Source organism: Scyliorhinus canicula, chromosome 6 (assembly GCF_902713615.1).
Source record: "Scyliorhinus canicula chromosome 6, sScyCan1.1, whole genome shotgun sequence".
Classification (NCBI taxonomy): Eukaryota; Metazoa; Chordata; class Chondrichthyes; order Carcharhiniformes; family Scyliorhinidae; genus Scyliorhinus; species Scyliorhinus canicula.
The window spans coordinates 30,110,794-30,137,450 of NC_052151.1; the positions used below are offsets into that span (position 1 = coordinate 30,110,794).

Consider the following 26,657-nt stretch of genomic DNA (forward strand, 5'->3'; position numbering starts at 1 on the left):
AATAAACCGGTGGTTCCCCCGTATCGGGGACCCCATCGAGACCCCCACCTCCCCCCTGTGCCATCTCCATTGCCCCCAAATTTTGAGGGTAGCCGCCACCACCGGGCTCGTGGTATACCTCGTTGGAGGGAGCAGCAACAGCGCCTTTACAAGCACCTCCAGGCTCGTGTCCACACAGGACGCCATCTCCATCCTCTTCCATGCTGCCCTTTCCCCGTCCATTACCCACTTACGCACCATCGCTGCGTTGGCAGCCCAATAGTACCCACAGAGGCTGGGTAGCGCCAGCCCCCTCCTATCCCAGCCCCGCTCCAAAAACACCCTTCTCACCCTCGGGGTCCCGTGCGCCCATACAAATCCCGTAATACTCCTGTTGACCTTCCTAAAAAAGGCCTTCGGGATAAGGATGGGGAGGCACTGGAACAGGAACAAAAACCTCAGGAGCACCGTCATCTTGACTGACTGCGCCCTGCCCGCCAGCGACAGCGGCAACATGTCCCATCTTTTAAACTCCTCCTCCATTTGCTCCACCAGCCTTGTAAGGTTATGTTTGTGTAGGGCCCCCCAGCTCCTGGCCACCTGGACTCCCAGGTACCTAAAGCTCCTCTCCACCCTTTTTAGTGGGAGCCAACCAATCCCCTCCTCCTGGTCCCCCGGGTGCACGACAAACAGCTCGCTCTTACCCAGGTTGAGCTTATACCCTGAGAAGTCCCCAAATTCCCTGAGAATCTTCATCACCTCCGGCACTCCCCCCACTGGGTCCGCCACATATAGCAATAAGTCATCCGCATAAAGCGACACTCGGTGCTCCTCCCCACCCTGCACCAGTCCCCTCCAGTTCCTCAACTCCCTCAACGCCATGGCCAGGGGTTCAATTGCCAACGCAAAGAGCAAGGGGGACAAGGGACACCCCTGTCTCGTCCCTCGGTATAACCAAAAGTACTCCGATCTCCTCCTATTCGTGGCCACGCTCGCCATCGGAGCCTCATATAGCAACCTCGCCCATCTGACAAACCCCTCCCCAAACCCAAACCTTTCCAGCACCTCCCACAAGTACCCCCACTCAACCCTATCAAAGGCCTTCTCTGCGTCTAGCGCCACCACTATCTCCGCTTCCCCCGCTACCGCCGGCATCATAATAACATTCAAGAGCCTCCGTATGTTGGTGTTCAGCTGCCTTCCCTTCACGAACCCCGTCTGGTCTTCGTGGATGACCCACGGCACACAGTCCTCTATCCTTGTGGCCAAGATTTTTGCCAACAGCTTGGCGTCTACATTTAACAGCGAGATCGGCCTGTATGACCCACACTGCAGGGGGTCCTTGTCCCGCTTAAGGATCAAGGAAATCAGCGCCCGGGACGTAGTCGGGGGCAAAGCCCTCCCCCTCTCCCTTGCCTCGTTAAAGGTCCTAACCAACAGGTCTGCGTACATTTTATAGAATTCGACCGGGAACCCATCCGGCCCCGGCGCCTTCCCCGACTGCATGCTCCCTATCCCTTTGACCAGCTCTTCCAGCTCAATCGGCGCCTCCAGTCCCTCCACCTGCCCCTCCTCCACCTTCGGGAATCTCAGCCAGTCCAAGAAGCGCCCCATTCCCCCCCCCCCCCCCCCCCCCCTCCGCTGGGGGTTCAGACCGATACAAGTCCCTGAAGACCCCATTGATGTCTACCCCCCTTCGCACCACATTCCCTCCCCTATCCTTAACTCCACCAATCTCCCTGGCCGCATCCCGCTTACGGAGCTGATGCGCCAGCATCCTACTCGCCTTCTCCCCATATTCATAAACCGCTCTTTGTGCCTTCCTCCACTGAGCTTCCGCCTTTCTGGTGGTCAGTGAGTCGAACTTGGCCTGAAGACTACGCCACTCCCCCAGCAATCCCTCCTCCGGAGCCTCCGCGTATCTCCTATCCACTCACCAACTCCCCCACCAGCCTCTCCCTCTCTCTCTGCTCTCTCCTCTCCCTATGGGCTCGGATGGAGATCAACTCCCTTCTAATCACCACCTTCAATGCCTCCTTCTGCTGCCGGCATCATTATCACATTTAGCAGCCTTCGCACGTTAGTGTTCAGCTGTCTCCCCTTCACAAAACCCGTCTGATCTTCATGTATCACCCCCGGCACACAGTCCTCTATTTTAGTGGCCAAGATCTTCGCCAGCAGCTTGGCGTCCACATTCAGCAGTGAAATTGGCCTATATGATCCGCACTGCAAGGGGTCCTTATTTCGCTTCAGGATCAGGGAAATCAGCGCCCGTGACATCGTCGGGGGCAAAACACCCCCCTCCCATGCCTCGTTAAAGGTCCGAACCAACAGGGGGCCCAACAGGTCCGCGTATTACCCATCAGCGAATTCAGCAGGACGACCACGTAGGCCCCCAGGTCCGACCCCTCTAGCCCCTCCGGGAGGCCCAGGATCCGCAAATTTTTCCGCCTCGACCGGTTCTCCATCTCCTCGAACCGCTCCTGCCACTTCTTATGGAGCGCCTCATGCATCTCCACCTTTACCGTGAGGGCTGTGGCCTCATCCTCTCTTTCAGAGGCCTGCTGTCGGATCTCCCGGATTGCCACCCCCTGGGCTGTCTGAGTCTCCAGCAGCTTGTCGATGGAAGCCTTCAACGGCTCTAGCAGCTCCGCTTTGAGCTCCCGAAAGCAGCGCTGGAGAGTCTCCTGCTGCTCCTGCGCCCACTGCCTCCATTCCTCTAGGTCTCCGTCGGATGCCATCTTGTGCTTCTTCCCTCGCTTTTTCTTTGGCGCTGCCACCGCTATCTTGCTTGTCCCACTCCTGGTCCAGGCCATATACCGATGGGGAACTGCTGCTGACTCCTTCCCACATCGGGAATCGTCGAATAAGTACCGCTGGGGGGCCTAAAAAGAGCCCAAAAGTCCGTTCCTGGCGGGAGCTGCCGAACGTGCGGCTTAGCTCCGCATAGCCGCAACCGGAAGTCATTGGCCATCACCTTCAAAGAACAAAAAGAAGTACAGCACAGGAACAGGCCCTTTGAAATGAAAAAATCGCTTATTGTCACAAGCAGTGTTCAAATGAAGTTACTGTGAAAAGCCCCTAGTCGCCACATTCCGGCGCCTGTTCGGGGAGGCTGGTACGGGGAGGCTGGCCCTCCAAGTCTGCGCCGACCATGCTGCCTGTCGAACCTAAAATGTTCTACACGTTCCGGGGTCTGTATCCCTCTATTCCCATCCCACTCATGTATTTGTCAAGACGCCCCTTGAACATCACTATCACACCTGCTTCCACCACCTCCTCCGCAAGCGAGTTCCAGGCACCCACTACCCTCTGTGTGAAAAAAAACCTCCCTCACACATCGAAACTTTGCCCCTCGCACCTTAAACCCATCTCCCCTAGTAATTGACTCTTCAACTCTGGAGGAAAAAGCTACATGGCCGGAAATCCCAGAACTAGTGGAGGGAGACCAGGAAGTCTGCGGGGCAGCTCCCAAAGAATGTCAGAACACAATCTAACCTGTTTTCATATAATGAGGGCAAACTCTAGCCCATTGGCTCCTTGTTATGATAACACCATTAATATGTTGAGTGTTTCCATTGAGGCAATTACTTTTAGGTAGAAAATACCAGATGATATTTTCTTGTCTTGAGGTTTGGGTGAACCTGGAGCAAATTGACTGACTTGGATTAGTCTGGTCAGTTTTCCAGAAAGACATTTGTCTGCTCCTGTGCATGCTTCCCCTGTTCATTTGGCCGTTTGTGCCTTGAAATGACTCTCACCCATTGAGAACTGCAATGAGGCCTGGGGAAGACTTTATCCAAAGTAAATTAATCTGAGAATCCAAACCTTGTTCTGCGAGTGTTATCCCTCTCAATAGGCCCAGAGATTGTTCACTGCTGGTTCCAATTTGGGTGGCTGTGGGTTCCACTTGAACTGATGGACGAAGCCTGTTGGAAGTCCCCCACAGCTCCACCATAGATTGCGTCTGTCTGGTCAATTCAGTCTGTGAATTTATTTTAATTGATCAGAGATTATCATAGAATTTACAGTGCAGAAGGAGGCCATTCAGCCCATCGAGTCTGCACCGGCTCTTGGAAAGAGCACCCTACCCAAGGTCAACACCTCCACCCTATCCTCATAACCCAGTAACCCCATCCAACACTAAGGGCAATTTTGGACACCAAGGGCAATTTATCATGGCCAATCCACCTAACCTGCACATCTTTGGACTGTGGGAGGAAACCGGAGCACCCGGAGGAAACCCACGCACGCACGGGGAGGATGTGTAGACTCCGCAGAGACAGTGTCCCAAGCCGGAATCGAACCTGGGACCCTGGAGCTGTGAAGCAATTGTGCTGTCCACAATGCTACCGTGCTGCCCATCCGTGGGATGTGGGCGTCACTGGCAAGGCCCATCCCTGACTGTCTTTGAACTGAGTGGCTTGCTCAGCCATTTCAGAGGACATTTAAGAGTCAACCACACTTCTGTGGATCTGCAGTCACGTGTAGGCCAGACCGGGTAAGGATGGCAGATTTCCTTCCCTAAAGTAATTAGTGATCCAGATGGGTTTTGCAACAATCAAAAATGGTTTGTTTCTTGCTCATCATCGGGCTTTTAATTCCAGATTTTGTATTGAATTCAAGTTCCACCTTGGTGGGATTTGAACCCGGGTCCACAGAACATTACCCCACACCTCTGGATTACTAGTCCAGTGACAACATTATTACACCTCCACCTCCACCATCAGCTGCTTTAGAAAAAGCGGCAGGCGCAGTCAGAGTTTTACAAGTTAAAACTGACTTCTACGGCGGCACAGTGGTTAGCACTGCGGCACTGAGGACCCGGGTTCGATCCTGGCCCTGGGTCACTGTCCGTGTGGAGTTTGCACATTCTCCCCGTGTCTGCGTGGGTTTCGCCCCCACAACCCAAAGATGTATAGGATAGGTGGATTGGCCAGACTAAATTGCCCCTTAATTGGAAAAAAATAATTGGATATTCTAAATTTACAAAAAAAATTGACTTCTAACTATTTTTGAAACTTAAATGTGCGAAAATAATTTTTAAATATTGAGGTGAGTTTTGGGAAACACTGCTCCACGATGTCAGTGGCGGAGAATGAAGTAAAGGATTGGTTAGACGGAAGCAATCTCAAACAATCACTAAATTTCAAAAGGATGTTTCCCTCAGAAAATGAAAATGTGAATCCAATTTTGGCACTTTGCTCTTCTCAAAATACAGATTGTTTATTGGTGTTTAAATCCACTGGCACTGTTCACCCTCCTGGTATATTGGCCAAGCGAATGTTCACATGCTAGGCTTGACAAAAAATTAAATTAACGGGACTGTAAAGCCTGATCCAGATTTCAGCCAGTGCGTGTTTCTGGGCAGTGGTCAGGAGAGAACACCCTTACTGATCTCTTATTGTCCTACGTCAGGGCCCGGAGACCAATTGTAACATTTCACTTACCAGCGAGGATCAGCTAACTCAGTTCACGGCATTTATCAAACCTGAGAGTTAGCTCGCCTCCACAGCTCACCTCCCTGAATATACACGGGAAACCACGAAGGGCAAAGGATTTCAGTGACCAACAGGAAGATGAATTGAACAGCAGAGGAGCTGCTTCGTACCAACCATCAAACTCAATATATTAACAGTGGGATGAATAGTTGCTAACATCAGGGGTTAAATGCCAAATGTGGCAGGGTGGAATTAACAACAGCTACACTGCATTTAAGAGCTGCCTGACTTTTATTGAATTTGAAGGAACAACACACCATCATAGTGAACTAAAAACCCAACAGGTTCAGTGGATTTTGTGAGGGCCGTAAAGAATCTGGCACGGGTTTGTACAGTCAAACAGAAAGCAACTTTATTTACAACAATATGTACACAGTACCAGCAGTTCACTACTAGTTTCCTTTCCAGCCACTTCCACATTGGCCATCACTATTTATACAGCTGCACTGCCAGTGATTGCCCCACCCCGATTGGGGGAGGTCATATTCCTCCAGGAACATCGAGTAACCAATTGTCCCCAGCCAACAGGATTCGGGCAATTTGTGGGAAAACATCTGCATCCTGCCTGCCTCTGATAGCCTTGATCATCCCCTTGCTATGGGTGGCACATGGGGTTAGCACTGCTGCCTCATTGTGCCAGGGATCCTGGTTCAATTCCAACCTTGGGTGACTGCCTTTATGGATTCTGCACGTTCTCCCCATGTCTGCGTGGGTTTCCTCCCACAGTCCAAAGATGTGCTGCTTAGGTGGATTGGCTTTGCTAAAAATTGCCCCTTTGTCCAGAGTTATGGGGACAGGGCGGGGCAGTGGGCCTAACTTGTGTGGCTCGTGCAGAGGTTCAGTTCAGACTCGATGGGCTGAATTGCCTCCTTCTGCACTGCAGGAATTCTATGATTCTATTCTTAACAAAAAAATGCTGATGGAGTGTTAGTTGTGTGAAGGCTGTCAGTGTGGTTCATTCTTTCAGTTCTCAGTTTGCTTCCAAATATGTTAATGTGATTTTAACAGTGACACTGCTTCAGCAGTAACATCCTTATTATAACCGAGTTAATTTTTGGCTGAAAAATGCCACGTCCAAAATAAGGAACTGGATTCTCCCAAAATGAGGCTAAGTTTTGATACCGGCATAAAAACGGTGGAATTTTACTCCCGGATTTCCCAGAAAAAAGCTGACCTAATTCAATGCCCTGCATGGGGCTAGCAGGGACCCGGAGTAAATCTCACAGCTTTAGCTGCGGATACGAGCCCCTGCACTTCCGGTTCGGAGTCTGCGCATGCGCGCAGCGGCGAACACCATGGTGGACTCGGACCGCGGAGCCACACATAGAAAGGAGACCACCCCGATTGACCGCACGCCCGAGCATCTAAACCCGCAGATCTACTCCCGATTTTCGGGCCCCGGAGGAACGGCGCCAGGCCTGATCACGGCGTGAAAGTGGATTCTCTGCCCCCGCCCCGGCCGCGATTTTGGCGCAGGGCTGCGGAGAATCCAGCCCAAGGTTTGTTTTGGTTTAAAGCTTGTAGTGCTAATGTAACATGAGAATTAATTTCTTCAAAGGAACTTCCCTACTCTTCATTCAAATTGCTCGGGTGGGACCTTTTAAATCACCTTGAGAGGGAAAATTGAGCCTCAGTTACCACATCATCCAAAAGTCAGCATTGAAGTGTCAATCCCAAAAACTTTCTGGTCAGCTGAAAATATTACTATTTTTAATGGTTACCACAGCCTTTAGTGGCAGTCAATCTGGCATCAACTGCGATTTAAGGAAGTCAGTTCTAAACTTGTGCCACCTTTGTATGTCGAACTTTTAGGTTATGACCCTGATACTATGAGCAGAGGGATCTCGGTGTCCATGTACATAGATCCCTGAAAGTTGCCACCCAGGTTGATAGGGTTGTGAAGAAGGCCTATGGTGTGATGGCCTTTATTGGTAGAGGGATTGAGTTCCGGAGCCATCAGGTCATGTTGCAGTTGTACAAAACTCTAGTACGGCCGCATTTGGAGTATTGCGTACAGTTCTGGTCGCCTCATTATAGGAAGGACGTGGAAGCTTTGGAACGGGTGCAGAGGAGATTTACCAGGATGTTGCCTGGTATGGAGGGAAAATCTTATGAGGAAAGGCTGATGGACTTGAGGTTGTTTTCGTTAGAGAGAAGAAGGTTAAGAGGTGACTTAATAGAGGCATACAAAATGATCAGAGGGTTAGATAGGGTGGACAGCGAGAGCCTTCTCCCGCGGATGGAGGTGGCTAGCACGAGTGGACATAGCCTTAAATTGAGGGGTAATAGATATAGGACAGAGGTCAGAGGTGGGTTTTTTACGCAAAGAGTGGTGAGGCCGTGGAATGCCCTACCTGCAACAGTAGTGAACTCGCCAACATTGAGGGCATTTAAAAATTTATTGGATAAGCATATGGATGATAAGGGCATAGTGTAGGTTAGATGGCCTTTAGTTTTTTTTCCATGTCGGTGCAACATCGAGGGCCGAAGGGCCTGTACTGCGCTGTATCGTTCTATGTCCTATACTAGGCTGCCAGCCCATTGGTAAATTTTCTTTTATTTTCTCTGCCTTATTTATTCCCTTAATGTCCCATGAACTGCTAAATTCTGGAAAATACAAACTTAGTTTGTGTTATCTCTCCTCGTGTTTTAACCGGTGATGAGAGCGCCACAAAAGGTGAGAATGGCTGTGGAAGAAGAACTGATGAGATACCCTCGATCATGTCATTCCTGTTGCACTTCCATCCCAAAGGAATTTTGAATCCTAAAATCTGGAAATATGGCTTGGAAGATCTCGCTGAAGTGTGTAACATGACAATTGGTACAGATAGGATTTTGCTTCAGTTTAAAGCAGGAATGTCAAGAGGATATCAATTTAAATTGATAATCTCTCCCTCAGTGCCAGCAAAACTAAAGAGCTGGTCATTGACTTCAGAAAGCAAAATACTGTACACACCCCTGTCAGCATCAACAGGGCCGAGGTGGAGATGGTTAGCAGTTTCAAATTCCGAGGGGTACACATCTGCAAAAACCTGTCCTGGTCCACCCAAGTCAACGCTACCACCAAGAAAGCACAACAGCGTCTATACTTCCTCAGGAAACTAAAGAAATTCAGCATGTCCACATCAATTCTGACCAACTTTACAGATGCACCATAGAAAGCATCCTATCTGGCTGCATCATAGCCTGGTATGGCAACTGCTCAGCCCAAGACCGTAAGAAATTTCAGACAGTCGTGAACACATCCCAGTCCATCACACAAACCTGCCTCCCATCCATTGACTTCATCTACACCTCCCGCTGCCTGGGGAAAGCGGGCAGCATAATCAAAGACCCCTCCCACCTGGCTTACTCACTCTTCAAACTTCTTCCATCGGGCAGGAGATTCAGAAGTCTGAGAACACGCACGAATAGACTTAAAAACAGCTTCTTCCCCGCTGTTACCAGACTCCTAAACGACCCTCTTATGGACTAACCTCATTAACGCTACACCCCTGTTTGCTTCACCCGATGTCGGTGTTATCTAGTTACATTATGTACCTTGTGTTGCCCTGTTATGTATTTTCTTTTATTTCCTTTTCTTTTCATGTACTTAATGATCTGTTGAGCTGCTCACAGAAAAGTACTTTTCACTGTACCTCGGTACATGTGACAATAAACAAATCCAACCCAATCCAAATTTGAGAAATAATTTTAAAGATTATTTCAGGAAGGATTTCTTTATTTTAGAGTGCTAATCATAGAATCATGCAGTACAAAAGAGGCCCTTCTGCCCGTCAAGCCTACACCCGACAGAAAAGCTACTCTAATCCACACTAATCCCACTTCCCAGCACTTGGCCCATAGCCTTGAATGTTATGACATTTTGGCTGCTCATCCATGTACCTTTTAAAGTTATAAAGTTTCCTCCCTCAACTACCCTCCCAGGCGGTGCATTCCAGATTCCCACCACCCTCTGGGTGAAAAATATTTCCCTCAAATCCCATCCAAACCTCCTGCCTTTCACCTTAAAATTATGCCCTCTTGTTATTGACCCTTCAACTAAGGGGATCAGTTGCTATCTATACATCGTGCCCATGGCCCTCATAATCTTATTCATCTCAACCAGGTCTCCTCCACCTTCTCTTATCCAAAGAAAACAACCCGAGTTTATCCAGCCTCTCTGCAGAGCTCAGATGCTCCACCTCGGGCAACATCCTGGTGAATCCCCTCTGCACCTCTCGAGTGCAATCACATCCTTCCTATACTGCGGTGACAGAACTGAATACAGTACTCCAGCCGTGGTCTAACCAAAGTCCTGTACATCTCGAAAATAACCTCCCTGTTCTTATAATCTAATGTTTGGAATAATCATTTTGTATTGGATGTGTATCGAGGCCAACAATTATTTTCCACCCCTAACTGCCCTGAAGGTAATGGCGGGTTGCCTCCTTAAACTGTCACACTCTATTTGGTGTCGGTACACCCACATTCTTGTTTGTCCTTCAAGGCAAAGGTGACTACATTCATAATCTGGAGTGTTTTAAATGGTTCCAGTGGCCATCTATGATGACTACGAAGGCCAATCTGCACCCAAAAGGTTCTACTGCAAAAAGGACAGCATACCGCAGACGATCTGATAGTGCTGTTAGAAAGGGTGCTCCAGGACTTTGACCCAGTAACTATGAAGGAACGGCCATGTAGTTCCAAGTCAGGATTATTTCTGACTAGGAGGAAAACTGGCAGGTGGTGGTTGAGCTCACCGGTTTGGAAGGTGCAGTCAAAGGAGCTACTCACTGTTGACTTCGTGTCTCGGTGGTACAGGGAGTGAATGTTAAAGGTGGTGGATGGGGAGCCAGTCAAACGGTCTACTTTGTTCTGGATGGTCTTGAATCTTCTTGGAGCTACACTCATCCAGGCAAGTGGAGAATATTCCATCATGTTCAGGACATTATGTCTGAATCAGGAGGTAAATTACTCATCCCAGAATTCCCAGACTCTGACCTCTTTTTAAAAAATATCTCATGAGATGTGGACGTCACTGGCAATCCCAAATTGCCTGGGAAATGCGTGACTTTCTCGGCCATTTCAGAGGACAGTTAAGAGTCAACAACATTGCTGTGGCTCTGGAGTCACATTTTGGCCAGACCAGATAAGGATGGCAGATTTATTTATTTCTTATTCATTTACAGGATGTGGGTGTCAGTTATTGCCCATCCCTAGTTGCCCTTCAGAAGGTGGTGGTGAGCTGCCTTCTTGAAACGCTGCAGTCCCTGAGGTGTAAGTACACCCACAGTGCTATTAGGGAGGAGTACCAGGATGTTGCCCCAATGACAGTGAAGGAACGGTGATATATTTCCAAGTCAGGGAGGTGAGTGACTTGGAGGGGAACCTCCAGGTGCTGGGGTTCCCAGGTATCTGCTACTTATGATAAATTGCCCTTAGTGACCAAAAAGAAAGGTTAGGAGGGGTTATTGAGTTACGGGGATAGGGTGGAAGTGAGGGCTTAAATGGGTTGGTGCAGACTCAATGGGCCAAATGGCCTCCTTCTGCACTGTATGTTCTATGTATATCTTTGTATATGTACTTTTGTCCATCTGGATAGTAATGGTTGTGGGTTTGGAAGGTGCTGTCTCAGGGACCTTGGTGAGTTACTGCAGTGCATCTTATAGATGGTACATAAGGCTGCTACTGTTCGTCGGTGGTGGAGGGTTTGAATGCTTGTGGAAGGGGAAGCAATCAAGTGGGCTGCTTGTTCTGGATGGTGTTGAGCTTCTTGAGTGTTGTTGGAGCTTCACTCATCCAGGCAAGTGGGGAGTATTCCATTACACTCCTGACTTGTGCCTTGTAGTTGGTGGACAGGCTTTGGGGAGGTCTGAGGTGAGTTACTTACCATAGGATTCCCAGCCCTTGATCTGCTCTGGCAGCCACAGTATTAATATGGCCAGTCCTGCTCAGTTTCTGATCAATAGTAGCCCCCAGGATATCGATTGTAGGAGATTTAACAATGGTGATGACATTGAATGTCAAGGGACGATGGTTAGGTCCTGTCTTATAGGAGATGGTCATTGCCTGGCACTTATGTGGCACAAATGTAACTTGTCACTTGGCAGCCCAAGCCTGGATATTGTCCAGGTCTTGCTGCATTTGGACATGTATTGCGTCATTATCTGAGGAGTCACGAATGGTGCTGAACATTATGCAGTCATCCACAAACATCCCCACCTCTGACCTTATGATGGAAGGGTGGTCATTGATGAAGCAGCTGAAGATGGTTTGGCCTAAGACTCTACCCTGCTTCTTCCCTATTGCCATCAGACAGCTTCTTCCCTACTGCCATCAGACAGTTTCTTCCCTATTGCCATCAGACAGCTTCTTCCTTACTGCCATCAGACTTTTGAATGGACCTACCTCGTATTAAGTTGATCTTTTCTCGACACCTTGCTATAAATGTAACATATTCTGCAGTTTCTCCTTCCTTCCCTAAGTATGATATGTATTGTTTGTACAGCATGCAAGAAACAATACTTTTCACAGTATACTAATACATGTGACAATAATAAATCAAATCAAATTAAACCCTGAGAAACTCCTGCAGTGATACCCTGGAGCTGAGATGATTGACTTCCAACCACCACAACCATCTTCCTTTGTGCCAGGTATGACTCCAGCCAGCGAAGAGTTTTCCCTTGATTCCCATTGACCCCAGTTTAGCTAGGGATCCTTGATGACATTCTCGGTCAAATGCTTCCTTGAAGTCAAGGGCAGTCACTCTCCCTTCACCTCTGGCACAAGGACATTAGTGAACCAGATTATTTTTTTACGACAATTGATGGTCGTTTTATGGTCACCATTACTGAGACAAGTTTTATATTCCAGAATTATTAACTGAATTTAAATTCCACCAGCCACCATGGTAGGATTTGAACCTGTCCTTGAAGATTTAACCCAAGCATTGGATTACTAGGCCAGTGACGTTACCACTTGGCCCCCATCTCCCCTTGTCGTCACAGTATTTATGTGGTCCAATTAGGTTTCTAGCTAAAAGTAACCCGACAGGATGTTGCTTGGGGTGGGGAAGCAGCTTTAGGAATACCATTGATGAACAAGCAGAGACGCTTAAATTTTCTCTTGCTGGAGAAGTTTAGTCGAGGCGACTTGATTGAAACCTTTAGTACCTGAGGGGCGCTGACAAGATGGATTCTCTTGTCGGAGAATCTAGAACTCGGGGTCACTTTAAAAAATAAGGGGTCACCCATTTAAGATGGAGATGAGGAGAATTTATTTCTTAAAGGCTCATGAATCTTTGGAACTCTCTTCCTCAAAAGGCAGTGGAAGCAGAATCTTTGAATATTTGTGAGGCAGAGCTGGATAAATTCTTGATTAACAAGGGGGTGAAAGATTATCGGGGGTGGCCAAGAATGTGGGATTGAGGTTAAAATCACATCAGCCATGATCTTACTGAATGGCAGAAGAGGTTTGAGAGGCTGAGTGGCCTAATCCTGCTCCTAGTTCGTATGTACATAAATTTTACTTGCCTGTGCAAGATGGAGCAGCAAACAAACCTTCGGGAGGTAGGTCCAAATGAGGCTGGTACAACAATACTTGATGCCAATCACGTGCAATGTGTGCCGCGAGCCAGCATGAAGGAGCACTGATGCTTGAGAATTTTACGTAGATCAGCGAATGGATAGACAAAGCAGCTTACATTAGGAATTAAAATACGCAAAATACTGCGGATGTTGGAATCTGAAACAAGATTAGATAATGCTGGAAAAACCCAGCAGGTCAGCCAGCATCTGTAAGGAGAGAAAGCAGAGATAACAGGAGGGCTTTTCTGGCCACTCCCGCACCGAGGCCAGAAATTCCTGCCCAAGATCCGTCAAAGACTCGAAGATTTACCCCACTGCTTCGAGTCCTTTTGGCTCTTTGTCAGAACTAAAGAGATGGCGAATGTTTTAGACATTGAAGTGTAGCTGTAACAGATTGTAATAAAAAGTAACAACTTATTTCTCATAGCTACACTTTAATACCTAACACATTCTCCCTCTCTTCAATACTGATAATGGGCAATAGGTCCTGCCAGATCTGCAGAGTTTCTCCAGCATCCTCTGTTCTTGTTACATCAGGAGTTGATGGTTTTAAAAGATATATTCCAAGACCCTGGCCAGATTGGATGTGTGCTTGGGGTAAATATCTTTCACAAGTCACTAAATATTACAGCTTATTTACATCCATAGAATCCCAACAATGCTAAAGGAGGCCATTCGGTCCGTCAAATCTGCAGCCACCCTCTGAAAGAGCACTCTGACCGTGACCCATTCCCCCACCCAATCCCCGTAACCCTACCTAACCTGCACATCATTTGACACTAAGAGGCAATTTAGCATGGCCCATCCACCTAACCTGCACATCATTTGGACTGTGGGAGGAAACCAGAGCACCCGGAGGAAACCCACACAAACAATGGGAGAACATGTAAATGCCACACACACCCAAGGTCGGAATCAATCCTGGGTCCTGCTGCTGGGAGGCAGCGATGCTAACCTCTGTGCCACCGTGCCATTCTGCGTCTCTGGATGTGATGCTGACAGGCACAGTACATATCATACACTTGTTTACATTTTACTTCCATTGTATGTCGAAGTGACCATTATTCTCAGTTTGTACTATTTTTGCAAATGGATTAATTGCTTCAGCTGCTGCCTGCTTTTGGTGGGCTGCCAATTCAGCCACCACCCATTCTTACTCTGAAAGGAAGTCCTTTTAGAGTATATACAAGATGGAAACACATTGTAACTTTAAAGAAATGTTTGTCATATTTCGTTCAATTGTTCAAAAACCAAACCAAAACAGAATTGCCTGATCAAAAAGAATCAAAAGACATTTCAGTCACTGCAGTAAGTCTACCGCTGTCACTTTTGTGAACTGAATCATTTTCGTTGTCAGAACTGGATGTCCTGGGAAAAGCGGAGTTGTGAGAGGGATTTTATTTTACTTATCCCCATTGCCTTTTTGTCACAGTGCATAGATAGATTCTTGAGTTGGTAAAAAGAACTGAACGTCAAGAACTTGTACAAAACAAAAGTCCAGCACTGGATTTTTTTTTCCCTGATCAGTCCATTGACTTTGTTTCTTGGGTCTTGATATACTGGGGGAAGAATGCATTCGCGGGTGAATGCAGCATGCCAGATGGGTCATGTGAGTAACAGCCTTTCAATACTGCCTGTCCTTTCGGACCTGGCACAGTGCAGCCCTATGGAAACCAATTCCACTTTGCCAATCACTGTTTGTTGAGTAATTTAAAAAACTAAAATTATTGATGTGAACTTGAAGGATTGTATCGCATTTGGGGGGAGGGAAAAAATAAAATTTTATTGCAGGCAAAACTGGAAGAAAAATCAAGTTTAGGACAACTGTGGGCTGAAATTGCACTGAGAGATATGAGTGTCATTAACCTTCCCACACGGGACCCTATGGTGATCAAATTAGATAGACACAGTGTCAAATCAGCCTGTGCCCATTCTTTCCAAAGTAGGCAGGGTGCAAATTTCAGGATACCTGCTGCTCAACGATAGGAGCTCGCAGCCCGGCACTAAACACATTCACCGCGATCTATAGGCCTCGTCAGGCCCAGCTTGTGATGCAACAAGGCTGTTAAATCTCGCGAGATGTACTTGGAAGTTGGGGGGGGGGGGGGGGGGGGGGGGGGGGGGGGGGGGGGGGGGGGGGGGGGGGGGGGGGATCCCCAGGCAATTGTGAGCCCCTGGGTGGTCGGCTCTGGGCAAAGTGATACCCTGCCACCCCTGATGTCACCTGGACATTGTAGCACTGGTACCCTGGGAATGCTACTCAGCACCCTGGCAGTGCCACCCAGGTGGAACCTGGTACTGCAAGGGTGTGAAACTGGCAGTACCAAGGTGCCTGTGTGGCATCTTGCCCGTTTCGAGACCGGGCCTGGTGGTTCCTTGCCCTCATGAGGTGGGGTGCGGGACTTGAGGATCCCCTCCCCCCAACTAAGTTGGGGCATTGGAGGGGTCTGGAGGCGGTCATGGGAGATTTAGAGATCGGGACAGCATTTAAAAATGGCACCCTGACCTCTTCCTGCACTGGCGAGAAGAGCTAAGTGCGGCCCTGGCGGGATGTTCCTCTCCGAAGACCAGAAAGGAAGCAGAGTCCCATTTAAGAGTGAGGCAGTGCCATGAAACACCCGGCTAAACACGCCCAATGCTGGATTCTGTTTCATTTCTGTTAAATCGTGCCCTGTCTAAATGGCGATGGACTTCAGCAGTGAAGCAAAGTTCATTTGTGCACTATTTAAAGCTATCTTGCACTTCTGCAACTCAACCTCTTAAAGGGGAAGTACACCTCTGCTTTTGGAAAGACATTCTGAGCAGCAGGATAGACCATGTGAACATAAAAAATATAGGAGCATGAGTAGGTCTTTCAGCCCTTCGAGCCCACTCTGCCATTCAGTGAGATCGTAGCTGATCTTCCACTTCAACTGCATTTCCCTGCAGTATTCCTTCATGTTTTTAATATGTTGAAATTTACCTATCTCAGTATTGGGAACATTCTCAACGACTGAACCTCCACAACCCCTGTGGCAAAAAATTCCAAACATTCACTGCCCTCTGACTGAAGAAACATCTCCTCATCTCAGTCCAAAATGTCCTGAGACTGTACCCGTCTGAAAATCTAAATAGAACACATCCACCTGATGTATTCTGGTGGTTATGTCCTCAAAACCCCAGTAGGTTTGTCAAACAAGATTTCCCTTTCATAAATCTGTTTACACGTTGTCTAATCCTGCTGATATTGGTGTCCTGTTATAACATCCTTTATTATAGATTTTAATATTTTCCCTACTACTGATGTCAGGCTAACCAGTTTGTAGTTGCCTGTTTTCCCTTTCCCTCCTTTCTTAAATAGTGGAGTTATGTTTGCCACCTCCCAATCTGCAGGAACTATTTTAGAGTCCGTAGAACTTTGAAAGATGACCAATGCATCTGTTACCTCTGCTGACATCTCTTTCAACACTCTGGGATGTAGATCAGCAGGTCCAGGGGATTTATCTACCTCAAGTCCCATTAGTTTCTCTCGTTTTTTCCCCTCATATTAATACCTTGCACATGTCCCTCAATTCTCCATTATTTCTGGGAGATTTTTCTCCATGAAGACAGACACAAAATATTTGTTTAGTTTATCTGCTATTTCCTTATTCCCCGTTATGAATTTTCCTGATTCTTGTAATGGACCTACATGTGTTTTTCCTTCTCTTTTCCATTTTACATACGTGTAGAAGTTTTTACAGGTCTGTATGTTTCTCGTTCGATTACTCTCCTATTGTATTTTCCCTTTCTTAATCTTCTGCGTGTCCCCCTTTGCAGAATTCTAAAATGCTCCAATTCTCAGGATTACCGATTTTATTCACAGCTTTATATGCCTTTTCCTTTGATTTAATGCAACCCTTGAATTCTGACGTTAGCCATGATGGGGAACACTCCTTCTGGGTTTTTCTGCATTAGAGGAATGTATTAAAGAAATGTATTTTTGTTGTGAAACTGTGTTCTTTAAAAGTTGACCATTACCTGTCTACGATCATACTTTTTCACGTAGTTTCCCAATCTACCATAATTAATTTGTCCCTTATATCTTTATAATTCCCTTTGTTAGATTTTAAACCAGAGTGTCTCATTTACATCACTTTCAAGCTTAATGTAAAATGCTGTCATATTATGGTTACTATTTATTAAAGGCTCCTTTACAACAAGATTATTGCTTATCCTTGTTTCATTCCACAATACTGGATCTGAAATTGCCCAATCCCTAATTGGTTCCTCAACATACTGCTTTAGAAAACTATCTTGCATATATTCCAAAAATGTATCCGTTGCAACATTAGTACTAATTAGGTTTGCGCACTTGAAATGTAGAGTGAAATGCCCCAGCATTATTGTATTACCCTTGTTACATGCTCTAAGTTTGTGATTTTTGCTTTGATTTACATGTTTGGTGGCCTATAAACTAGTTGCACCAGTGTTTTCTACCCCTTGCTGTTTCTTAGTTCCACCCAAACTGATTCTATATCTTGCCCTTTCAAACTAAGTTCATCTCTCGCCGATGTACTAATGCCCTCTTTAATTAACAGAGCTACCTCACCATTGTTTCCCAGCTTTCTGTCCTTTCTGAATATCACATTCCTTTGGATATTCGGGGGTGACAGCTTTGGTTTCATTGTTGCCACGTCTCTGTAATTGCTACCGGGTCATACATGGGAGCTGACAATCCATCTGTTTTATTGGGAATGTTACAGGCATTCACACTGCCAACTACTCAACTGTGACAGTCATGTTACACAAACACTTTGCAGCACACTCGCTGGCGCACCTCTCTTTGGCTGGGTAAGGTGGCAGATATGCACAAGCTTATTTGTTGACAGCATGCCCTCATCCAAAGGAGGAGATTGTACTCACAATCGTTAGAATGTCCATGACTGAGGCCAGTGGCAGGGCTGAAACTGTGGCAAACTTTGCTTTGTTTCCATGCAATCCTCCACACTTCCTACTCCTCCTCACCCACCATATCTTTTTTAAATTACAAGCTGCAGATGATGTAAAGCATGCACCTCTTGCTTCCTCCCCTCTAATTCCTCACTGCAACTCTTATGCTTGAGCCTTCATTACAACTGACAGCACCATCCTCGCCCTGCTCTGAGGTTGTAGGTCCTCCCACAAGAAGTGGCAGACTTCAGTGAGCTCCTGCTTTGTAAAATGGAGATGTCTCACACACCCACTCTGTTGATCTCAAAGATTGAAGTTAAAGAAATGTTCCCTCAAGACTTTGGGTGGATAAGACCTTCTGCTAAGAACCTTTCTCTCCTTCATCTTGCAAGTAGCTGATCTGTTCAATTTCCTTGGTATGCACCCGATCGTGGTGGTGTTGGGAATTATGATGAGAACAGGTGGTCTGATCAGAAAGCTTGAAGTCAGAACCAAGGCATTTACCATTTACAACTTCTTGTCCATTTCACTTTCAAGTAGTAATAGGAAGCACCCAACAGTTCTACAACTCAGTAGAAATCAATCCGTAATTAGCATGATGATCGCTTTAAATAGTGCTGGGTCCTTCCTGCTGCAGGACTGTGTTCAGCTGTGTAAGATTAAGAGAGGACATGAGGTCAAAAATGGCAGTGGGCTGATGTCAGGCCAGTGCTGCGTGCTGACTGACGCCACAAACTGCCTACTCTGCATGTAGCTGACATGCTATTAATGCTGTCACAAAAATGGTACCTGGCATGATTCGTGTCAGAAGTGTCATTGGCATGGAAAGACAGTTGTTATAGATCCAACTTTATATCTATGTCTGTTATTTGAATGAAGAAACCAGCTTAAGGGGCAGGTTAATTCCTTACTTTTAAATGATGGTCATGGTTTTATACCAGGCCGACATTATTCATTGCATAGCGCAATTTATCTGCTGGTACCTTTTTGAATATCTTTCTGTGGATTGGTGAATCCCTGACCTTTTTTCTGCTGTGTTTTGGGAAGCAAGATGCTGATTCATTTATGTAATGTAAATCCACTGATGTGAGGGAGCCACGGTTACTGATAATTTTTGTTAAAGATATTAAGGGATATGGGCCAAACGCAGGTATATGGCGTTAGGTCGCACATCAGTCAAGGTCTCATTGAATGGTGGGACAGGCTCAAGGGGCTGAATGGCCCACTCCTGTTCCCATGCAATGCTGAATGCAAAACCCAAATTACTGTTCTAATGAGAGAGAGCAGTAGAATGGATTGATTCGCTTCTTTATAGTTTTGCAATAAGTATACATTTTTAAAAACTGATTTAAGCAGCAGTGATGAGAGAAGCTTAACCCGTCAGAAATTCTTTTGCACTCGCACTGTAGTCATTATTCCTTCAGACTTGCCTGGTGAATGGGCATATTGTAAAGTTAATAATAAGTCTTGTATCTCCAGTTGAAATGTCATTGTGCAGGCTTGCACTTTGCAACTAAATGTCACTCTGTGCACAAGGCGATTTGCTGCTCATTACGAAAGGTTGAGCTTCCAGTAAGCACCTAGCTAGATGGTATTCTGTCTGTCAGCCAGTATTTGTGGAAGTGAGTAATATGACTCATCAGCAAGTGACTTTTTGGGAAGCTGCTTAGGATGTCTTGGTTTCCTCAATGCTAACATTGTTCAGACGCCAAGTGTGTCTTTTGTCATATGACCATCGCAAATTGGACTTGCAGCCAGAGTAGTTAATATTTGTATGTATTGTTCAACAGTTGAATAGTATGTCATCACCTTGAAATATCATAAAGTTGCTTCGTACAGACTATTTTGCAGGCAAAAACAGGCATTAATATCCTGTGTATTGACAGCTGCATGCAACACAATGTTCACTTACGCTATCTTGACTAATTCAGATAAGTGAGTAAATGCAGCTGCTGTATTGCTGAGTGTACCCTGTCTTCAAAACAGCTGTACTTTTACACAAGCTGTGCGCTCACGATGAATCGTCACAGAAACACATGGCACGCGTTTGCTATTGCCGTGGAGTATGCATATAGCTTTGAATTGAAGCCTGTTCCATGAGTTGGCTTTACAGGAAATCCTGGTGATGGGGCTAGAACTGAGTTAGTCTACTGAATGAGGTTTTCCACACCTGCTGATGTGTGAACGCTAGTTAAATTTTACTTGACCATGCTCTATCAGTTTTCAATAATCAGCCAGCAAGCCCGCAGGAAATCCAATTTAATGGTGCCTAACTGCTATTTCATAATTGAAATAATATTCAAAACAATGATTCATTGTATTTTTTAAAAAGTACTTTTATTCAGAAACTAGCTCGTAAGACGTTGTAAGGCCTTAAACTGGCTATAGCAGGACAGAAAGTAACTTTAAAATGTTGATTATATACTAAGAACATGGTATTGCTTTTGTTTTAAACCCAGGGAGTAAATTCAGGTCCTCAATAAGTTGCAGATAATTCACAGCCAAAGAGTTGCTTTTTAAAGCGTGTTTTTTGTGGGCAAAGGTCACGGCTAATTTGAGCACCGCAAGATCCCACCGACAACAACTTATCAAGTCACTTTTGATTGAAAGATGTTGGCCTGGACTTGGGGCAAACACGTGCTCCTCTTCATGGCGCTGAGGGGATCTTTTCTGTTGAGTTACGCCCCATCTGCTTGTCTAACATGGCAGCCAGAGCCAGACCTAAGACAATGCTGAATGCTCTCCGTATTGGATTGAAGAGCCAGCATAATTTATTTGACTCCAGTCAATCACTCAATTAGCATGACATATGGTTGAGATTTCTTTCTGCAAGGAAATAATTTGTGTTATATTTTTGATTGATTCTCCTGAAGGTAAAGACAAATATATAGAACAGTACAGCACAGAACAGGCCCTTCAGCCCTCAATGTTGTGCCGAGCCATGATCACCCTACTCAAACCCACATATCCACCCTATACCCGTAACCCAACAACCGCCCCCCTTAACCTTACATTTATTAGGACACTACGGCCAATCCACCTAACCCGCACATCTTTGGACTGTGGGAGGAAACCGGAGCACCCGGAGGAAGCCCACGCACACAGGGGGAGGACGTGCAGACTCCACACAGACAGTGACCCAGCCGGGAATCGAACCTGGGACCCTGGAGCTGTGAAGCATTTATGCTAACCACCATGCTACCCTGCTGCCCCTTGCTACCCTGCTGCCCCTATGCTTTAACGTTTCAACTTTTCTGTTTCTGGTGATACGTAGGTGATCGTGGAAGTGGGAAGAGGGAGAGAAAGATGTCTAGCATTAGAAATGAAAAATGAGTAATATTGTTGAGGTTTTTGTGTGAAAGAAAAACCTTCACTGTGTCACCACCTCTGGACTCATTGCAAACAAGAGGTGTCTGTCAACTTGAGCTCCTTTGTCCCTTTATCCTGTTTCAAGAAAAGGTTTTGACTGCTAATTTAACACCAGTACTAACCTGCCTTTGCAATGTTTGACTTGGTTTGTATTCCGGCCAATCCTTCCCAAACAGAAGGTTGTGGATTCAAGTTCCACTGGGCTTTTGCATGTAATCTAGTCTGCTGCTTTCCCGCGACATTGTCAGACAAGCCGTCCTTTGGATAAATTGGGAGAAGATTGGGTTGGCTTCATAAATTTCATTCCATTGCCCATGTCCTTATGCATAACCAAGTCCATTTACTCAAGCCCCTGTGCTTGGGCTCCCGAAAAATGTCACCACCATCCTCGTTTTGAAGCCCCCTCCACAACTTTGCCCCTCCCCAACTCTGTAATGCCCTCCAGTTCTGCAACCCTACATCGTACCTGTGCTCATCTAATTCTAGCGCCTTCATGTTTCCATCATTGGTGGTGCCTTCAATCACATTGGCCCTAAACCCTGGTATTCCGCCCCACTCCCACCAACCCTCTTTGATCTCCCACCACTCTCTCCTCATTTAAGAGAATCCTTCAGACATACTTATTTGACCAAGTATTTGGCAATTATGTGGCTCGGTGTCCAATTTTGGAGCATTTTGGGATGATACACTATGTTACAAGTGACATTTAAATAGAAGTTGTTGTATTTTAGAGGGAAGGAGTCAAAGGGTCTTTATCCAAACTTATGATGCCTGACTTTTTGCTTCTTTTCAGAATGTGTCTTCATAGCTTACAAGTTGGATATTCTTGTTATAAGTCCTTAAGGATCTCAATATATAATAATTATTGTTACGCCATTTTAATTTGTTGTTTTTCTTTCCAGGTCGTGAAATCACTTGAACTGTGTTGCAATCAGACAGTTAACAGGACCATTATTGATGTTGTGGCAACTAATGCTACTTATAAGGTGCAAGTGGCAGCCTATACCAGCACTGGAACTGGGCCATACAGTGATCCAACATATGTGTTTGTTGAAAGCAGAGGTAATTATTGGTGTGTATTGCAGAAAATGTGAGTACCATCTGGCAGGTGAAATGGTGATATTCTGAATTGTTAAGAAGCTTTTTGAAATATCAAGTCTTGTTCATTAAGTTATATTTTAATTACTTTACAAGAATGCCAACATTGCTTATTTTGAATGAATGGGAATGGATGCAAAGATTTGACTTTTTAAACTGCTCTTGCGAGGATTAACAAAGGCCAGAATTTTGAATCACTTGATCCATCTGTTAGTTTAGTACTCTCATTCAGTCAGACCCTGAGTTGAGCATTTGTGCAATTTTGAAAACTTGCTTCTGAAAGATGGCCTAAGCACCAATCCGTTAGCTGGAGCTATAATTTGTGATTTCATCCAGAAGTTCCCCACATAGTGAAGTTTCCAATCTTGGCTACTTCCCGACAGCAATCTCCTTATCCCATGCAGTGCATTAGTTGATAATGTTCTCACGAGCTTGTCCAACCTCTTGCCTTGGAGAATGGTGGGTGCAATTCTCCGACCCTGTTGCGACCTCGCTGGACTGAAACAAGGCAGGCGAATCGTAACAGAGGCCGAAAACGAGAACCGCGCCAGGCGCCAGTCTGTGGTGCAACTGGCCCACTCCCACAGGCAAAACCGAGATCCCGCCGTAGCGTGACGAGAAATCAATTATAACCACTTAAGCCCTATTTCCATACAATTAACAGGAACAACCCCATATCCCCACAGCCTCCTGTCATTCATTGGCTTCCCACCAGCAAGTGGTCAGGCTGCCGCCGATTATTACTCCTTTTGAAAAATGTGAACCTGGCGGAAGGGCTTCTGTGGGGAGCCGAGGAGGTGATTGGCCATCTTTGCTCACAGAGCCCAGGGGTTCTGGTCTTGCCACCCTAGTGCTCGGCGGAGGGTGGGGGGACCGTCAGCTGGGTGGGGGGATGAGTGGCACCCTGCGGAGGGGTGGGCCCGCCATTGAGGGGGGTTAGGCACTGAAGGGCGGCATGACAACCCCTGGGCCGTGTATACCCTAGCCCCTGCCCATCTGCTCCACTGACCATCCATAACCTCTACCGACTGTGAAGGCCTCTGGCTGTGAGGCTGAAGGCTAATAGAAAATTGGCTATCGTGATTAAGTGAGCATTCACACAACCCAAATGGATTCCCGTGGGTGGGCGGGCCACGTAGTATGTGGGAGCCATCGCCTAGCATCCCAATCACACCTTGATGCATGGACATTGTGCCTGAACACTGCGGGAGACAACACCACACATGCAGCAGCCAATATCTGAACCCCAGGGATTAGGATACAGCTGCAGGGACATGTCCACGGCCGGAGGGTGGGTGAGTGCTGCGGGGAACGGGAGATGCCTGGAGCGATGGGCCAAGAGTTCAGAGGTCGGGCCGCATTGCGGAAGAAAGTGACAGAAACGTTGTACTGATTGTGGTCAATGGTGTTTATTGTGTTTTACAATTCCCCACACTCCTGATGGATTCTTAAGTCAGACATGCCTCCGCCACTCAGGGCCCTCTCCCGGTGATTGTGGGAGAGCTTTTCCTGAGGAGGCACAGAGAGGGCATCGTTAGCCACATGGGTGGTTCAAAGTGGTGGGAAGGGGGCTGTGAAGGAAGAGTTGGGGGTGTGGTTGTGGGTTGATGGGACGGCTGGGGGGGGCACATGGCGAGTTGGGGAGGGTGGATACTCGCATGGGGTTGAAAGGTCGGGGGGGTGGCGTTGGTGTCTACTTACGCTGCCTAGTGTAGGTCATTGACCTTTTTTCGGCACTGGAGGCCAATTCTCCTGGTCACACTCCCCGAGCTTAAACCTGCCACCACCTCATCCTATGCAACGCTAGTTGCCCCGTGCCTGACCTCCCGAGACCCTTGGGAACAGGACATACCTCCTGGCCTCCACCGCATCTAGGAGCCTCCCCAGGTCTTTGAAAGCAGACCAGGGCAGGCCAGCAGCACGGTTCAATTCCCGTAACAGCCTCCCCAAACAGGCGCCGGAATGTGGCGACTAGGGGCTTTTCACAGTAACTTCATTTGAAGCCTACTTGTGACAATAAGCGATTTTCATTTCATTTCATTTTTCAATAATTCTGGAATTGAAGGGCAGCACAGTGGCGCAGTTGGTTAGCCCTGTCGCCTCACAGCGCCGAGGACCAGGTTCGATCCTGGCTCTGGGTCACTGTCCGTGTGGAGTTTGCACATTCTCCCCGTGTCTGCGTGGGTTTCGCCCCCACAACCTAAAGATGTGCAGCGTTGGTGGATTGGCCATGCTAAATTGCCCCTTAATTGGAAACAATGAATTGGGTACTCTAAATTTTTTTTTAAAAGTCTGGAATTGAAAGCTACTCTCAGTAGCTACAATCGATTTTGTAAAAACCCATTTAATTCACAAATGTCCTTTCGGGCTGGTTAGACCTACGTGTGACTCCAGACCCACAACAGCATGGTTGACTTTTAACTGCCCTCTGAAATGGACCAGCAAGCCACTCGGTTCAAGGACAGTTAGGGATGGGCAACAAATATTGGCCTTGCCAGCGATGCCATCACAGGAAAGAAAAAAGAAGGTTGGTACCTCACTAAGAGGCTTGTGTGGTTGAACATAAACTGTTTATTAGTAACAGGAACTATACTCATATCTCCAAGGTATAGCCCTGACTAGGTGCTATCTCCATGCTGACTTCTACCAGATTCTGTCTACCCACGGTTTACCAACATGTGACTCTACATCATCATATGTGCTGCACCCTTTCTCCAATCCCACATTAACCTGTACTAACCCGAACACCCTAATACTACACCTCACTCCACAGCTCACCGACCCTACTGCAAATGTCCCGGGTTCCAGACAGCGCTCTAGTCCACTTGCAGCAGGGAGGACAACATGAATAGATTCAGATGCTGCAGAAGGCTGTTCTGTTGGAAAGGCTATGTTCAGTTCAGATCTGATGGGTTTTTTTGTGACTTCAAATCTGTAGCGTGGTCCCAAATCAAAATCATTCACAATTCCACCAAGTGGCATCTTCTCTCTTCGGGTAGAGAAATGCCAATCTATTGAACATTGCTGAGAAAATGAGCTGGGCCCGAAGTCTTTTCAGCATTGAGATTTACCTTGTCTCTGATGCCCACTGATGTCCAAAGTTGTGTATCATCCTGGTTGGACCTGGTTTCAAATATTGTTGCTCTCTACCATAACAGGAATATCTCAATGCCATATCTTTTGGAAAATGTGCCGTGATACCTTCGAAAAGGTCTCTTCAAGACTTGTCTCGTCAACCATTCTATTGATTTGCCCCGCCTCGATCTTCCCTGTTATCTGCATTGTTGTGCCATTACCCTCCTGTCAAGTGCTCAGAAGATGTTGTTCTGCATCATGGGTGATAGAAAAAATGCAAGCTATCATCACATTGCAGTCTTCCAGAAGTTAACAAAAAACAAAACATAGCCCTTTTTAAAACTACTGTGCACTTGTACGTGAATAATTTGCATGAATTTATTAGTTACGTGAATCCAAATCTAATTTTTCCATGTACTTCTTTCCTTGCAGGTGAGGTATCTCCGATCTCAACTATTGCAACTACTGTTGGCAATAAGCACGAGCTTTTCCTCATGGTGGTAATTGGAGTAGTTTGCATCAGCGGCATTAGTATTTTAGCAGCATTCATCTATAGAGCCACGAAAAAGCGGATGATGGAGACTAGGTTTGGGTCAGTATTGTTGGCTTCAACCATTCAAAACTTTCCCACATTTCTAAAAATGTCTTGTGAAAGAAAGAGAAATGATCTTAACTATTACACAGATGCTCAGTACTAAGAAATGTGGAGGTGGTGTCTGACGATTCCCCAGACCAGGTTTCAGTATTCTTAGTTTCTTAGCCACCTCAAAAAGAGGTGGCTAAGAAACTAAGGCTGCACCAGCCTCAGAAAGAGCATCCTACTTAAGCCCACACCTCCACTCTATCCCAGTAACCCCACCTAACCTTTATTTGGACACTAAAGGCAATTTAGCATGGCCAATCCATCTAACCTGGACTGTGGGAGGAAACCGGAGCACCCGGAGGAAACCCACGCAGACACGGGGAGAACGTGCAGACTCCGCACAGACAGTGACCCAAGCTGGGAATCGAACATGGATTCAGCATCAAAAGGAATAAAAAAGTAGGCAGAAAATAATTTAACTAAAAAAAGTTAAAGCCTCTCGTGTTAAAATGTGAGCTGTGAAGCGCCAGTGCTAACCACTGTCCTACCGTGCCTCCCATGATGGGCCAA

At 46.6% G+C, this 26,657-nt stretch overlaps 1 protein-coding gene across 1 annotated transcript in view; it reads left to right on the top strand.

Annotated features, from left to right (window-relative positions):
- Positions 1-26,657, top strand: part of mertka (c-mer proto-oncogene tyrosine kinase a) — a 181,749-nt gene that overhangs the window by 93,130 nt on the left and 61,962 nt on the right. Inside the window, exons 9-10 of the mRNA XM_038799109.1 lie at positions 22,234-22,393; positions 25,937-26,096. Of these exons, the coding sequence (XP_038655037.1) occupies positions 22,234-22,393; positions 25,937-26,096 (320 nt within the window). The remainder of the gene's footprint in view (positions 1-22,233; positions 22,394-25,936; positions 26,097-26,657) is intronic.